At 40.0% G+C, this 16,586-nt stretch overlaps 1 protein-coding gene across 1 annotated transcript in view; it reads left to right on the forward strand.

Moving 5' to 3' along the window:
• The window catches only part of RIMKLB (ribosomal modification protein rimK like family member B), a 31,725-nt gene extending 15,489 nt beyond the window's left edge, over window positions 1–16,236 (forward strand). The window contains exons 2-5 of the mRNA XM_062513768.1: window positions 8,962–9,192; window positions 11,107–11,193; window positions 14,144–14,347; window positions 15,773–16,236. Coding sequence (XP_062369752.1) covers window positions 8,962–9,192; window positions 11,107–11,193; window positions 14,144–14,347; window positions 15,773–16,236 — 986 coding nt within the window. The remainder of the gene's footprint in view (window positions 1–8,961; window positions 9,193–11,106; window positions 11,194–14,143; window positions 14,348–15,772) is intronic.
• The last annotated feature ends 350 nt before the right edge of the window (window positions 16,237–16,586 follow it).

Consider the following 16,586-nt stretch of genomic DNA (forward strand, 5'->3'; position numbering starts at 1 on the left):
TATTTAAAGGCGATTCTTCAAGTAATCTATGGAAGAGATAAATGAATGAAGGAGACTTATCATACCTGAAGTTGTAAAAAAGCTTTTGTTTCTGTTCTCTGCCATTGACTTGTGATGAGAACTGTAGCACCTTAGCGATTTTTATTTCTTTATAAATTGGGCGGTGATTATTTCAGAAAAGGCAAGAGAGCTTTATAACTTGCAGTGTAGATAGACTACATGTTTATAAAGATACTTACCAGTTTGTAGGGATTGGTAAGCACAGAATTATCCTTAAAGTCTAGAGATTAGTGGTAAATTGGCTGATCTCTTAAATGCATTGCCTTCAAAGGTCAAAACAAGCTGACGGGGTGGGGGAGGAACATTTTCTTTCAAGAAGAAAGTCATACATGTACAGAGTATTAATTGGGGAGCATACTAAATAAATATCTTAATTAGTTGACATGTTTTTGTGACTTGGTAGAAGCTTCTGCATCCAGATCAAGTGCACAATAATACTGTGATGTTATATCTGTATTTTCATGACAATTTTCATTGCAATTACAATTTTCATTACACTATGGGCATGGAACACGTGTACTACTGCAGTGTAGTTTTAACCCTCTAAAGCCAGAAAGAGGAGACAAGCTCAGTGAGCTTGCATACACAGGTGTAGGAAAAATGGAATTCTTCTCTACCTTTGATTTGTGTATGGTTGTATGTTAATGTGTGTCAAAACGAAGAAATTTTGGGTTATAGCTTTTGGTTTAGAAAAACTTTTTGAGGGCACTGAAGGTGTTGGTGTAGGAAAATACTCATGATGTAGTACTCAAAGTACTCATCATGGCACTTGAGACTGTTGTATACTATATGTCCAAGTTTTTCTCTGACACATTAAAAAAACCCCACAAAACCACAGACTCTCCCAGTTGATGGTAATTGATACTATTTCTGCAAGCTTTAGAGTCAGTTTTAATGCAGTTTTTTCCCAAAATACCACAGTTAAACTCCTTCCTTTAAGAAGGATGCATTTGTTTTCAAAATAAGTGCTTCCAATTCATAAATTTAATGCAGTTTTGACTAGGAACTTAGACTGCAGTGACAGGTCAAAGCAATAAACGGGGGGGAGATCTTTCCAGTCCCTAGAATTCCGGCTCAGCTAAATACATTGAGGAAAAATTGGAAAGGAGAGGGAGTTGGATAGAATTTTTAAAAGTTTCTGACAGTGTAGGCGTTTTTCTAGGTATCTTTTCTGTTATGTGAGACAGATATGAAGGATCTGTGTCTTCAAAGCTCGTGTTGGATGCTTCTCCACTTTGCTTCAGCACTTCACTTAAGTAAGTAAACAGCATCTCCTGATGTAAGAAGGTATTGTTTGGTAGCAGAGATAGATGAGGTGCATTATGTTAGGCATTTTAAAGGTATTACTCAGTTTTGACAGTAGAGAAAAAAAAACAGATTCATCTCAGATGGGAGGAGAACCCATTATGGGTTGCTTGAAATCTTCCTTGGGATTTTTTTTCTGCTTTTGGAAAGACCTTTCCAATCACCCTTTTTTTTTCCCAGGTGTATCCTTAATTTTTTTTCTTCACATGCTATTCAGAATTAACAGAAACAGCACATGTAAAACATGGAAAAGACTGACTGAGTGTAAAGAATGTAGTTTACAGTAAGGTTAGTTTACATATATTTAGCAACTTTAGGTTAATGTCTGGACTTGATTTTAGAGGTTTTTTACAGCCTTAATGATTTTATGATTCTGTTCTTGTTCTGTAATACTGAATTATGATGGGATTGTTTAGTGTTCATGACTTTCTGCATTTGAGTTGGGGAGGGGATTCCAGAACTTGTTATTTCTAAGGGTCTCAGTGTTGGTAATCTCTGGGTAGATGGTACAGGACAGATACCTGCCACAAGTGGGTGTTCTCTCAGTTGAGGATGCTTTGGATCTCTAAAACATTGTCAGTTATGCTTATTTGACCCAGGAATGTTCTGAGATCACCTTGTGGAACTATTGCAGAAAAATCTTAAAGATATACAAGAGGCCTCACCTAAACCATATAGAAACTACAATATCATGTCTGGATTTAAAGCAGATTTCTGCTTTTGAAGTGTGGTCTGTGCTGAGCAGTGGGTTTAGGTAAAGGTTTCATCACAAGGCCTTGCTAAATGTACAGCTCCTGGTTTCCAAAATAGTTTTTTTCAGAATTCTTTGTGGTATTTTTTAGAATTTAGTATTTTTCAGAATAGTTTTTTTTTTCAGCAGCATAATACTGTTCTAGAGAGATCAGTTTTGTCTCTGCTCTGTGTGATTTCCTTATTACTGCTGACCTGTGGAGGTGTTTCTTTGTGGGAAAGCCTTTCTGGTTAAGTTTTTGTGGAGAAGGAGGGTGAGGTCAAATTAAACACCTCGGGTTGTATGTTATCAGTTGTTAGTTTGGTTTGAAAAAAGTAGTGGGCAGGATAGGAAGGGAGGGAATATGAACTTTAAACACCCAGCACAGAACTATTATAGAAATCTGTTTCTGTGGACACTAGAGTGAAAATTAGCTTTGTAATACTAGATACCAAAGAGGCTTTTACATGGCAGTGATTTTTTTTTTTTAGGAGTTCTGACAACTTAATATTCAGACTAATAAACTGTATCTGTCAGGTGATATAGAGAAGATTCCTGTGCAACTTGAAAGTGGGTAGTTCAGTTTGGTGTTAATAAATTGGTGGTTCCTAAAATTCCAGTGCTTAGCTGCCTTTCAGAGGTTAAGTTCTGGTTCAAATAAAACTGCATTTTAAGTGTGATCCTTTATCTAGCATACAGCTGCCACAAGCAGTGACTTCTCAGAAGAGGAATTTAACTTAAGTGACTGCTGCTGTCTTTGCTAAAACCCCCAGGAATTGCCAATTACACCAAAATACTTACATATTTCAATGAAGTTACATTTTTCAAACAAGGTTTGAAAAAAGAAGTTGGAAAAAAATGATGTTTATCACCCAATTTCTGGGAATTTTATGTTGTTTGTAGTTGGGTTATAAGACAGATACATAAAGATAAATCACTATAGCAGCAAGCTTTTGAGATACAGAGTAGCATTTCATTAATGTTAATTATACTTCTGTTAATTATTCCTAAATTCTAATACAGTCTGGGTAGAATGTATGTTTGAAGTATGCTGAGTTTTGAAAATTCTAGAGATTTAGTTGTGGTTGAGCTTAGTGAGGGAATGTATAACATGTTATTGATTGCAGTAATCTGCTATATCTCCCTTTGGGATATCTCCCTTCTGAACTTTAAGCTTGCTTTAACTTGGCAATTAGGGTGAAACACATTTAATTCCCTGCAAGTAAACTGTAAGTAATTATTAAGCACTTTTTAATGATTTAATGCAAATATTATGCAGTGTCTTGTGGGTGACAGATATTGGGAGGACGAATGAACCAGAAATAAGAATACACTGATTTGAGAGCAGGAGTGAGTCCAGGCTTGTAGAAGAAATTCAGTGATGTCTGTGAGAACAACTGATGAATTGTGAAGAGCAAGTAGCAGGATGTAATACCATCAAAATACGAGGAAAGGTTTGTGTGATAGAAGCCTTGCCTGTTTCTCCCAGCTGACTGAGTTGAATTCATTATAGCCTGCTTGCTGAGTGACTGTTCATTTGGGAAACGTTAGCAGCTCCATGGATGGGTGGATGAATAAATTTGTATAACAAAGTTCTGAGAGCTGGAGACTTTTAGGGTAGCTTACAGATCTCTGAGGAAAAGTCTGGGTAATATATCTGGAAGTTCCCAGACCCTGTTAGCTCCTGTTGGGAATGTGGTGGGAGCCGGTGTATGTTTTGTGCTAGTGAAATTTGATTCAGAATTTTTTTTTTTTTTGTAAAGATACATGCATGATGACCAACCATTATTCCACTTATATGCTGATATGCCTGTTAGAAAAGGTACTCCACATACTGAATCTGTCTGAATACTGAAACACGTTTTTCCTGCTTTGTTTTACTTACATGTTTCAGGGGGCTGGTGTTTATTGGGGCTTTCACTAAAGACACAGGTAGTCACTGAAGGTAAAATGGCAGCCTGTGGCAGCTGAGGCCACACAGTGGGGATTCTTTGCATAGTACCCATGTTGTACCTGGAATAATTAACTTTGTTGTCACATATGGGCACTTCTCATATCCACACAATTCTCAGACAAATTCTGTGAAATGTATACATTTGGAAGTCATTTTGAAAGAAAATGATGACTAGAATGTTTCATGTTGCTGAATTCATGGCTGCACTGCATGGGGAACTTTGGCAAACCCACCTTTTGTGCATAATTCCTGATCTTTTGATCTGTTTGGTCAGAAATGGATTTGATAGGTCATGAGCTTCCATGGATAGCAAGGCAGTGTACCAGCTGTCACCAGGCACAGTGAAAAGCTTGGTCTTACAAATTTATTTAATATTACTGAGGTTTAATCTTCTGTGAAAAGTTTTGATGTTTGCTAAATCAAGATATATAAAGCATCTGAAATTATTTTTCATGTCCTTGCGATGTTTTAGTATTTAGACTTACCTTCTGAAACTGTATGCAAACTACTTTTCTTTCTGTGAAAACACTTGTAATTGTTTCAGCTAAAAAGTACAGTTGTTTGTGACATGCAAACTGGACATGAGATACTGCTTTGCAGTAGTTACTAATCTGCTGATGAATGATTCTTGTAGAGATTGGAAGGGATTTGTGTAGGCTGCAAACAGAATATAATGAGTTTCAAAAATGTAAGCAATTTTAAATACTGCTTGGATGTGAATTAAAATGTACAGAAGCCACACACATTTCCTTGAAATCTTGATCCTTTTTAGCCATCCACAATGCCACCTTTGTGTTTTTTTTTTCCCAAAGTGTGTTCCCCAGCCTAAAATTGTACTAAATCAGGTTTCTGAAAGACAGCTGTTATCCTGAGTATCTTCCTATGCAAATAGGCTCTGCCATGCTGGAGGTTAGTGTCTCAGTGTCTTTATAAAGGTGTAGATACATATCTTCTCATCTCACAGGTAACAGCAGTGGTCAAATCTGCCACTTTCTTCTGTCTTTAGTACAGTTTAATGCTCTATTTTGTGTGGTTTTCTCAGGTTCATGTGATGCTTCTACCTTTTGGATCAAAATAACCATTTTTAGCAGAGATCAGCTGCTTTGCATTTTAAGCTTGCCTGATGCTCTTCGGGAGGGAAAAGCAGGAGGACTGGTTGGGTCAAATGCTGAATAATCATGTATTTACCTAATCAGTTCTATGATGTACTACTTTGAGCTGTTTTTGCGAAAAATTGAGGCTCTGACTTTGAGGGATATGGTGTAACTGGTCAAGTTTATTCCCAGTTGATTTCAGTTCACACTGCAAAAATTCCTTTTGTACTTTGTCTGAGTACTGTGATGATTGGTGTATAATGTTACAGGTGTACCATGCTCCATTTTGGAGAATTTTGTCTTGCAGAGGAAGATCAAAGACAGCTGGAACTGAGTGAAAGAATAGGTCATGTTCAAGAGCAGGGTTTGCATCTGTTTTTATTGTGTGATACTCCAACTCAGGAGTCTTTACATCACAGAACCAAAGAATACCCAAATGTTTTACAGTAGCCTAAAAAATTGCTCCTCAGGCACTGGTAAAACGGTTTTAATATGATGAGAAGGTTCTTAGTATTGGATAAGCTTGAAATCTGCCTTTCCTGGCTTGTAGTATTGGTACTTCAAAGGACTGTATATCTGTCTCGTTGCTGTGTCTACAGTGTCGTGGGTATCCACTGAAAAAGTTAACAAATGGATCAGCTTGTTATGTGTCAAGGTATTTCTGTGTGATCCGAGTGTCTGCCTTCTGTGTGTTTGTGAGGTCAGTTCATTGTCCTCAGGCAACAGTGAGTGTAACCTGATATTCTTGTTTTGGGATCGGGATGGCTCTATAACTGTGAAGAAGTGAGGGTTCATCTCACTTGTGTGCAGTTTTGTGTGCCACACTGTGAAAAACGTCACTTGGTTTGTTCAGCCTGGAGAAGGCTGACAAAGGGAAGACCTGAGGGAAGGTCTTCCTGAGGGAAGACCTTGAGTGGTCTGTAGTTTCCTCATGAGGGGAAGCAGAGGGACAGGCACTGATCTCTTCTCTGTGGTGACCTGTGACAGGACTTGAGGAAGTGGACTGAAGCTGGGTCAGGGGAGGTTTGAGTTGGATATCAGGAAGAGGGTGGCTGGGCACTGGAACAGCTCCCCAGGAAAGTGATCACAGCACCAAGCCTGACAGAGTTCAAGAAATGTTTGCACTATGCTCCTGGGTACATGGTATGATTATTGGGACTGTTCTGTGCAGTGCTAGGAGTTGGACATGATGATCCTTGTGGTTCCCTTTCAGCTTAGCACAATCTATGATATATTAAAAAAATTACCTCTTGACCACTAAGTAACATTGCTGTAGTCTTTTTAACCCTTATTCCTCTTTGCATTCATGAATTAGTTATTTGGAAAAAAATTACCCGTATGCGTTAATATCTTCTGTGTTACTGCTTTCAGCACATCATAGTGAAAAAATATTATTTTATCAGCCCACTTGGCAATAATGACTATTAACCTGATTGTTAACTGATGGGTCTCAGATGGAATGCTGGATGCATGTTTGTTCCAAAATGGCAGAATCTGCCTCTCCTTTTTACTGTAATAAAGCTGCTTCTGTTTGCAGTACTGTGTTGCTGGGAGACTGCAGCTAATTTTTATGGTGCATGTCAGTAGCAGTGATTCAAATTATACATTTCATTGAGTAGCTCTTCTTTCTGTTTGTAAACTGCCTTCTGTAAGGGGAGAGAAATTTTGTTCTGGGGAGAACAGTGTCCAGACCAGAGAATATGACTGAATCTGAAACAAAAGCTCAGACTGTTCTGTTGATAACATCATCGTACTTCCAAAGTCACTTCAGGGGGTATGTAGGACCTGGCTAAATTTACACCAGTCTAATGGTGAAGTCTAACACAGGTACTCAGGAGAATTCCAGGTGAGACAAACACATCTCCTCAAACTGCTGTTTTTCTTTTTCAGACTCCATGGTGCAAAACTTCAGCATGTGGCGTGACTTTAAAGCAAAACAACAAAATAGACTGAGAGATTATGAATTGGAAAACTGTGTCGTTTTGATTCACAACACAGATAACGGTGGCAATTTTGGGACTGTGTAGAAAATGCAGTCCTTTTTAAAATGATTGTTGCACAGCTTGCATGTGGATCAAGACATGCATGCAGTTACATTGGCAAAAAAGTGGGTGTAATTGGGCATGCACCTAAATGGAAAACTACATGTGTAAGGTAGAATCTGACCAATAAGTAAAAAAATCTTTTGCTTGCTGAATCTGTACTCCTTTTCAGGCTAAAGGAGATGGTAGTCCATTTTGTGCTGTTCACCTTCTGCTTAGGTTTGTAGCAGTGTCTTGTTTTTAATCTTGCTTGAGATGCCTCTCTAAAATGGGGGGTGTGTGTGTGTGTCTGAAGCCTGCTTGCTTAAACACGCGAGTCATGTCAGCTGCAATGCGGCAGTGCTTGGTGCTAATGAGGTGAGCAGCCAGAGCACCCGTCTGCTTATGTTTGCTCATCTCTGTGCAATTATGGCTGTGGGGATTGGAAAAGGGGATTTGTATTGGATGTGGCTCTGTTCTGGCCTTTCCAGAGTGTGGTTCTGTGTTCTCCTGAGGACTGGGCAGCGCATTTCAACTTCCATTTTGGGAGTTAGGTGGTTGCTTCATTATCTTTAATGCAAGCTCTAAAATACGTCCTGGTTTGGAGAAGAAAAGAAAAAAGGGAAGTACCGAGAGGGGTAATCCCCCCCTTTTTCTCTCACTCCCCCTCCCAATTTTCCCCCAGTTAATTCTAATGCTCCTTGAAATGAAATATATATGGCAACTGGTGCCTTCATGTAGAGTAGATACGAGTCTGTATTTGTAATGTACATCTTTGTAATACAGTAATCAGGTAAAAAAATTTGGTTAGATCTCACGAGTTACAGGTGGCCTTTGGTAGGCATAAGATGCAGATGCACTTTGATTTCTCAGCTCACTTTTTTTTTAACCCTTAAAGTACTGACAGCAGTGTGAGCTGAGTATTTTTTGCTGTAGTCGTAAAGTTTTGCTTCGAACATAAGGCAAATAAAGTGAATATCAAACCCTGTTTGTCTTTTCCTGTCCTCAGATGCCAGACTGTCTCCATTGAGCTTGATGCCTTCCTGTCCAATCCTGTTGTATTCCTATTCCTGCAGCTTGTCTTTCAGTGTTTCTTTTTCAGAGAATTAGCCTGTAAAACTACAGGTCATGATTAAGTAATATATTGATCTTGCTGGCAGAGTTGGCTTTCTTTCTAGTTCCTGCCTTTGTCACAGGGTGCTTCCCTGTTAGCCGATGAATTTATTTCTGAGTACTTAATTTAATATAAATTAGATTGTTGAAATGACCTGTTAAAAATACTGCTGGTTTTTTGTGTTTTTTTAAGGATCGTATCTAGTCTCTGTTACTTTGGCAATATGTTGTGTAACGTGGTACCACAAACAGAGGGATCAATACAGCTGGGACTGGGAAAGGTATGAACTGCATCCTGTAGGCAAGAACCAGCGGTGGGAGGCAGGAACCTCCTGAGCTGTTGATACAGTTGATGTGAGTGTAGTGTGCAGCTTACACTCATAGAAAGGATGGAGTGCCAACCTATAAACAAATGTCCTTCACCCTGGGAAGGAGCCCAAGACTGTGTGCCCTAATTAAGTCTGTTTTTTGCTTGGTCCTAGTTTTAAGTGAGTTAATAGTGACATGAATGAAACAGCACAGCTGACAAGATGCATGCTAGGGAGGGTTGTGCTGTTGTAACACTCACTGTTGAAGTCTGGAATCTCTGTGATCACAGATAGTGCAGTATTTTTGTGCCTGTTTACCTTCTCCTGGAGACCTTATGTCTTAAGACTGGGATGTTTTTCTCTCTTCCTTCTTTAGGTCTCCGGGTGAAAGGGGAGCTCATTACTGCTTACCCACAAGTGGTGGTTGTGCGTGTGCCAACACCTTGGGTCCAGAGTGACAGCGACATCACAGTCCTTCGTCACCTAGAGAAGATGGGCTGTCGATTGATGAATCGTCCTCAAGCCATCCTCAACTGTGTCAACAAGTTCTGGACATTTCAAGAACTTGCTGGCCATGGTGTGCCTCTTCCAGACACTTTTTCATATGGTAAGACTGTTGGATCAAAAGGGTTGCATAGTTCCCTAGACAACTTATGCTTTTGCAGTACAAAAGATGTAGCTTTTTAAAGTCCATAGACATTTAAGTAGCATGAGGCTAGTTCCACAGCTAAGTGTTGAGTATCCAAAAAGGAGGTTAAAGTCGTGACACCCAGATTCTGGTTTTGTCTTTGTTGATTAGCTTTTGATGCTTTGGAAAGAGTACTTGAACTGTACCTCAGACTTCCAAGCAGCTGACTTTGGCTGTTATTGCTATAATACTTTATATTCTTTCCCAGTTGCCCAAAACAACAGACAAGAGCTTGGGGTACTCAAGTGTCATAAGTACTACAGAAAACTAGACTTTGGTACAACCTGAAAGTAGATTAAACTGCTATATGAATAAAAGTCTCTGCAAATACATTAGTTTTCATGAAGGGACAAGAGTAGCAAAGAGCATGAGCCCTTGTGTTCACCTTTTAACAATAATTTGGGCTTTGTTTCCCACCAGAGCAGTTGATTATTATTTATTGTGCCTGCCTCTGGAATCTCTGGTATCTCTGGTTCCTGACAGAGTGCTAGGTTAGAGGAACCATTTGTCTGAGCTACCCTGATGTTATTTCTGCTTTTCATGACAATCTATTAAAGAACTGCAGCTACCTCTCAACCTTCTGTTCCTTTTGGGAATACCAATGCTTTCCTCCCCTTTGTGTGATTGCATCAATAGGCTTTTGTAATTGGAACTTGACAAAATGAGAAAAAAAATGACAAAGCCATGGCTTTCTATCAATTACTATGAATTACTATTTCCATCAATTACCATGAAAACACATTTGAGAAGAAACATACCCTTTCTTTATACATGTGGTTGCCATAATTTGTTGAGAAAGGAATGAGTTTTTAATTTTGGGGGAGAAGGGGAGACCATAAATGATGCTTAATAATTGCAGAACATACTTGTTTGATCATAACTCAGTCCCACTTCTGTTGGTGCCTACCTCTGGAATTTGACAGAAGCATGACTTTATTTTCTTTTTTTTCTTTTTTCTTTTTGTTTTTTTTAAACCATAAGTATGAAGTTATCAGTGAGGGCTGGCTTTGCCAAGTAAAGCAGGATGTGCTATATGACGTGTTACTCCATGACATGCATTAAACTCAATGGCAGGATTGTGATGGCTGCTGCTGGCTTTGTGACTTCGTGTCTTGGCTTGACTTCTGCACTTTACTGCATGATGTGTTGGAGGCAGCTTGTCCCTTTGCCTGCTGACTTTTCTCTTCTGTATTTCTTGTGCTGTGGTCAGCCTTCTTTGAATTGAATTCAAGTAACCTTGAAGTGTCAACCATAATTGTGTGTGTAGCCATTTAAAGTTACTCTCTAAGGTGCTTACAGGTGCAATGAGATTAAAAGGTTGAAGTATGACTTCAGGATATAGGGAGAATGAGGTACAGGAGACCTAAGCTTTCAGAAGGGGGGAGGTGGACTGACAAGGTCTGGTTTGTTGCTGCTCTATGGGTTATACCTTGTCATTGTGTTCTGTGTTGCTTTCCTGGTTAGTAGTTTGGATGTACATGTTACTGGTGTTATGTGTCTGCTGTTCTCCTGTTAGGCATTTGAAAAGATGGGCTTTCATAAAGCAAAAGGGATAAACTGGAACAAGATGGTAGAATTGGGGATTCGGATTTGGAAGACTAGATTGAGTCTTTTGGGGTTGTGATCAAGAGGCCTTTGTCACATCATGAGGCCTTCGTCACATTACAGACACTTTCAAAGTCTGATCATGCTCCATGACCAAGGTCCTGCTAACTGAAAATTTCTTCTGCATTATCTAAGCTGTAAGGGTGGGAGAAATGTATGGCAATTACATCCCAAATTTGGCCACAGAAGACTCGTGGCGCATAATGTTGTTGGTTTTCTTTTTGCCAGGTGGTCATGAGAATTTTTCCAAAATGATTGATGAGGCGGAAGTGCTGGAGTTCCCTATGGTGGTGAAGAACACGCGGGGTCATCGAGGTGGGTGTGAGGTCAGGGGTGAGCACAAGGAGTATTCTGAGCAGTGCTCCAAGATTTTGTCTCATCTGCAAGTGGTAGTTAAGAAACTCTGTTAGGTATTGGACTTCTTTCCAATACATCTGAGTTCTACCACCTTTGAATGCTGAATGTTGAATAGACTGCAGCACTGGGAAACAGTTTTAGTAAAACCCAGTCTTAAAAAGGCAGGGGGGAAAGCATTCAAAATTACAGTGCATTGGTGACTTCTATGAGGAAAGCTTTGAACTGGAATCCTGGGAGGTCCAGCCTTCGTGTAGTCAAAATAAGTCTACGTGGGTTTTAGAGGTGTTTTCGAATAGGCCTAAGAGATGAAATCTCAGTTCATTCAGTGACTTTTTTCTTACCCGACTTTGTCGATAATTAGGATCCTGATTTTAAAAAAACCTTATGTATTGTTTGTGAAATTGGATTTTCTGTTATTCAGAAAAACACCGCTGACAGTGTCAGTGATATTAGCGCAGTTTCAGATTAAATTGCTCTGTTACTAGTCTCTTGTTTTTTAAGTGTTGAATATAAAGCAAACATCAACTTAATTTAGTGTTAGATGGTGATTACTAAAGGAAACCATGTTTAAATCAATTTCAGAGGTTATTTACACAGGAAGTTGCTCTGTTCTTAATATACTTACAAAAAAATTTAATAAAAATTTTCCAAATTTTTAGGTCTAGAAAGAGACTAAAATTGAAGTTAAAACACAAAACCAGGAGTTACTGTAAACAAAATCCTAACTAGAAGACATCACTTCTTTCTTTCTGTCCATCAGTTTGTTCTCACTCTCTGCTGCTCTCATGCTTCTCTTCTGCTGGCGTGAGTGCTTCTGTAGCCATGTAGTAAATGAATTCAGAAACTGTTGTTCCTGAACGTAACTAGATGGGTTTTTGTTACTCAGATAAATTCCTCACATGACTTAGCACTTACTCGCACAAATGCTTGTGTTGATGTAATGGAAGAGAGCAAAACGGTGGGGCTGAGGAAGATCAGACTTGCTGCTGTTTGCAGCAGTACCTGTTACTGTGGTTGTAAAGTGTGGCTGGAGCTTTAAAGCCAAAGTGGAGTTTGATGTTGCAGCAAGGTGAATTTGACAACTGTGGAATATCTGAGACAGTGGATTTGACTTAACACTGCCTCTTGTGAAGATCTACTAAATAATTTTAGAGTTTCAGCTATTGATTTTCTTCTCCCTCTTTTAGCCAGAATTCCTGTAAATCTGTTTGCAGGTTTTGCTTTAGAGCACTTTAAATTTCAGGCATTTTAATGCAAATTTATGCAAAATACGTACCTTTTCACATTAAGAGAGTTGGGGAAACTTTTTCAAAATAATTGAACAGCAGACATTTGCAAATTATATTTAAAATAAATAGGCAAACATGGTCATAGGTACTGGCTGATGAATAAAAGTTATACTCTTCTCCACCAATTTTCTGTGCAGTTTGCTGCTGCAGCAAATGGGCCAATTCTAGTTTTGCCAAGATGTCATGATGCTGCATAATTTGCAGGAACTAAGTACTTCCCCTCCAAGGCATCATTCTTCCTATTCTGTTTCAGGAATACAGTAGGATTATTAATTGCCCATAGAAGACACAGGGTTTGGAGTGGGAGAAAGGACATGGAGGTTTTTTTCTTGTTGTGAATTTTAAGCTTGCATTCTCATGTAATGAGAAATTCCATGTTCCTCAAGCAATGTTCTGTGTTATGGAGACCTTAAATTGTATCTAAACAGAGGCTGCTCCAGTTGGGCATAAGAGCTCTTGGTGGAATGCTTTACACATTATTTATCCTAGTTCTGCTGCTGCAGCATATCTGTTCTCTTACTTAAGGAGTGCAGTTAATGAACTTACGCTTGTACTCTGTTAACACCGTAAAAAGAATTGAAGGACAGTTCTGCTACAAGAGAAAGTGTGCAGCCTTATTGCAAAACATAAAGCTAATATGATAGAGAGCCCTTAAGAAACGGGAAAAGAAGTTGGGAAATGTAGATAAAGGTGGAAAGGGATGCAGTCTTGTGAGACCGGAGATTGGATAGGAAGTAATAGTCTGTTTCAGGGATGGCTTTAACCAGTATGAATACAACTGGAAAAGACAACATTGCTGCCAACAGAGAAGTCTTTGATGTGCTCTGAACGAGAAAGGGAATGAAATTACTTATATTAGGTTAAAAAATCCAAGTCCTAGAGATGTTTGCTTGCAGAAAAGCTAGTGATTTGTCAAGAGGGTTTTTTTTTCAGTTTCAGGGTAATCCATTCATTTTATGTCTTGTGGAATCTTCTGCTAAATTATCCTGGATATCGTGGAGTGGAATGTTTTCCTCTGAATGCAGTTGTTCCACTGCAAATCTCATTCTGGAGTTGTGAGCCCTTTTAAGTATTGGGAAGAGCAGCTCTCAGGAACTTCCTAACAGAGGTGTGTGGTTCTGCAGTGGCACACTAGAGACTTTAGAGTTCTTAGATGCCCAGTGTTCAACAGTCTCATGTTGTTGGTTCCTGTGTGTCAAAGCTGTAGGCTGTGGGTCCTGTCTTCTTGGATTAACAAAATTGTTATTAATTACATGTCTGCTGCTCTTTAAGTATTTCTTCCTTTTTTTTTCTCTCACTAAGGACTTGGACCAAAAGGAGTTGAAACTGCAAGGCCACCTCCTTTATCTAAAGCTGTTTTCTTTTTCCTTGCTTCTTTCTTTTTTTTTTTTTTTAACTCATGTCTCCTCAGCTCTGTCAGTACTTGAACACTTAAAAGCAGTGAATCAGTGGAACGCTGTTGTCCATGGAAGAATTTGTAAATGGATATAAGCTACAGATGGGGCCTCTGAGGATGGGGCAGTGTGCTGGTCAGAGGTTTTACTTTCATGTGCTGAATCATTGATGCAGCTCAGATGGGTAGCTGATTTCAACATCCCGATATCCTTTCCTTCATACAGGTAAAGCTGTGTTCCTGGCACGAGACAAGCACCATTTGGCAGACCTAAGCCATTTGATCCGTCACGATGCCCCTTACTTATTTCAAAAATATGTTAAGGAGTCCCACGGCAAGGATGTGCGCGTCATCGTAGTGGGAGGCCGTGTGGTGGGCACCATGCTCCGCTGCTCGACAGATGGGAGGATGCAGAGTAACTGCTCACTTGGTAGGAAAAGCATTGCTCATAGTTTTGATCAGAATATTTCAACCCAATTGAAAAATCACAAAGCTGACTGAAATAAGCTGCAGGTGTTACTTTGTGTTAATTGTGCTTACTGCTGGAGGTTTAAAGGGGAAACATGAGAGTAAGGATTAAGTAGGAAGCCTGTTGAGCAAACAAAGAAGGAGAGATGATCTTTGCTAAAAGTGTTTAATAGATGGGATGATGACAAGCAGGGGAAAATTCTAGAACACAAACAGAGCAGCTGATGTGGTAATGGAAGTTTGATGCCAGTGCCATGTTATCATTTGTTTCATCCTGTTGAGAGGAACAGAAAATGAAGGAAGACACAAAGCAACACTTAAGGGAGGTGGAATAGTCAGTCATTTTGCAAGAGAGTAGAAAATATTAAGTGAGGAAACTGTTGAAGGCAATAAACAATTAGATTGCACTGTGCATCTTCTGTACTGCTTTAAATCTGTCAGGTTCTGCCTCTGCCCTGCTGCCTCTTCCTCCAAAGACCATATCTGGGAGGAGGTTGCTGCACTGATTGTAGCATACTCAAAACTGAGATTCTACATAGCTTTGGCTGTTGGATATGGGGGTTTCTGAGGGCAGAAGGAGGAAGAACGCTTGATGTCGGCTGGCTGAAACTACCGAACCTGAGCAGTGATGGGATGAAATGTGTTCATGTGTAATGCAGTTTTGGTTGGTCAAAATGCCTAAGAGATTTTAGTTACTACTTCATGCAGAGGAAATACAGCCTGAAAGATTTTTTTGCTAAATGGTTTTTTTTTGTTGTTGTTTCTTATTGTTTGGGTTATTTTTAAGTATTGCGATAGATGAAGCTTGAGCCAGTTAATACTTTAGTGATGGACTGTGAACCTGGTGAGCTGAGGTTCAGACACAAATGTTCCCTAATTCTTGCTTTAGAGACGGTAACCAGTGACAGCAAGTTGAGAGGGATGTGAGCAGATGATAATGTCTTAATCCCCATTCCCCTCAATTATATTTGCACTTAGAGCTGTAGTTTTCCCAAGAGCTATAGGTTTAATTTTGCTGGAATATTTCTTGTGATCACTTAAAAATGTTGCAAGGAAAGCCTCCACCTTAGAAGGAACAAGGGTGGTTTGTTAGTTCATTTTTTAATATCCTGGGATCATAAAAATATGTTGACTAAAAAGTCATCACTTAATTTTAAACAAGTCATAATCTTGACCTGCCAAAGGCAGGTCAGAATCTTTGGAAATCCTGGTGTGGCATCAAGTTCATTAGTAGTCACTGTGGAAAGGAGGTCACTTTCTAAATCATCAGCAGTGTGCTTGTTGGCTCACTTTGAAGCTTCCCAACTGAAAAGCGCCGCCCGGTTGAGAAGGATGTCGGTCACCTGTGACCTGAGCGGAGACAGCAAGTTCTTTTCGCTTTTTCCAGGTGGTGTAGGAATGATGTGCTCGCTGAGCGAACAAGGCAAGCAGTTGGCAGTCCAAGTGTCAAATATCCTGGGGATGGATGTGTGCGGCATTGACCTGCTGATGAAGGACGACGGCTCATTCTACGTCTGCGAGGCCAATGCAAATGTAGGTTTCATTGCCTTTGACAAGGCTTGCAATTTAGACGTAGCTGGTATCATAGCGGACTATGCCGCTTCCCTGCTGGCCCCCGGCCGCTTGACGCGGCGCATGTCCTTGCTCTCCGTGGTGTCTACGGCCAGCGAGACTAGCGAGCCAGAGCTGGGCCCACCAGCTGGGGCCGCTGTCGACAACATGAGTGCTAGCTCCAGCTCTGTCGACAGCGACCCTGAGACCACGGAGAGAGAGTTGCTCACCAAGCTCCCGGGGGCTCTCTTCAACATGAACCAGCTATTAGCCAATGAGATCAAGCTCCTTGTGGAGTGATGCCACGTGTAAATAGGTGACCAACAGAACTCTCTCTTGTACATTTCTTTTTAAAACCAACTTGCAATGCTGTTTATCAGAGACACTCAGAGGAATGAGGAAAGGGGGGTGGGTGTGTCAGTCAAGAGAGCAAAAGGCACGCGTGCTGTGATTGCTGTCCCTACTCATTTGTGGAACATTAAATTGCCTTCATTCTTCATCAGTTTTACAGTGGAGATGCTCAGTTCATAACCAAGCGGCACTTTTATTTGGATGCTGCTTTGGTCCCCAGATATATTGCAGTTCATGTGTCTTCACAGGCAAGCATCTGAAGTGTGATTCACACTTGAAGGTTTTCAGAAAGTTGTCTG

Source organism: Cinclus cinclus, chromosome 2 (assembly GCF_963662255.1).
Source record: "Cinclus cinclus chromosome 2, bCinCin1.1, whole genome shotgun sequence".
NCBI classification, from domain to species: Eukaryota; Metazoa; Chordata; class Aves; order Passeriformes; family Cinclidae; genus Cinclus; species Cinclus cinclus.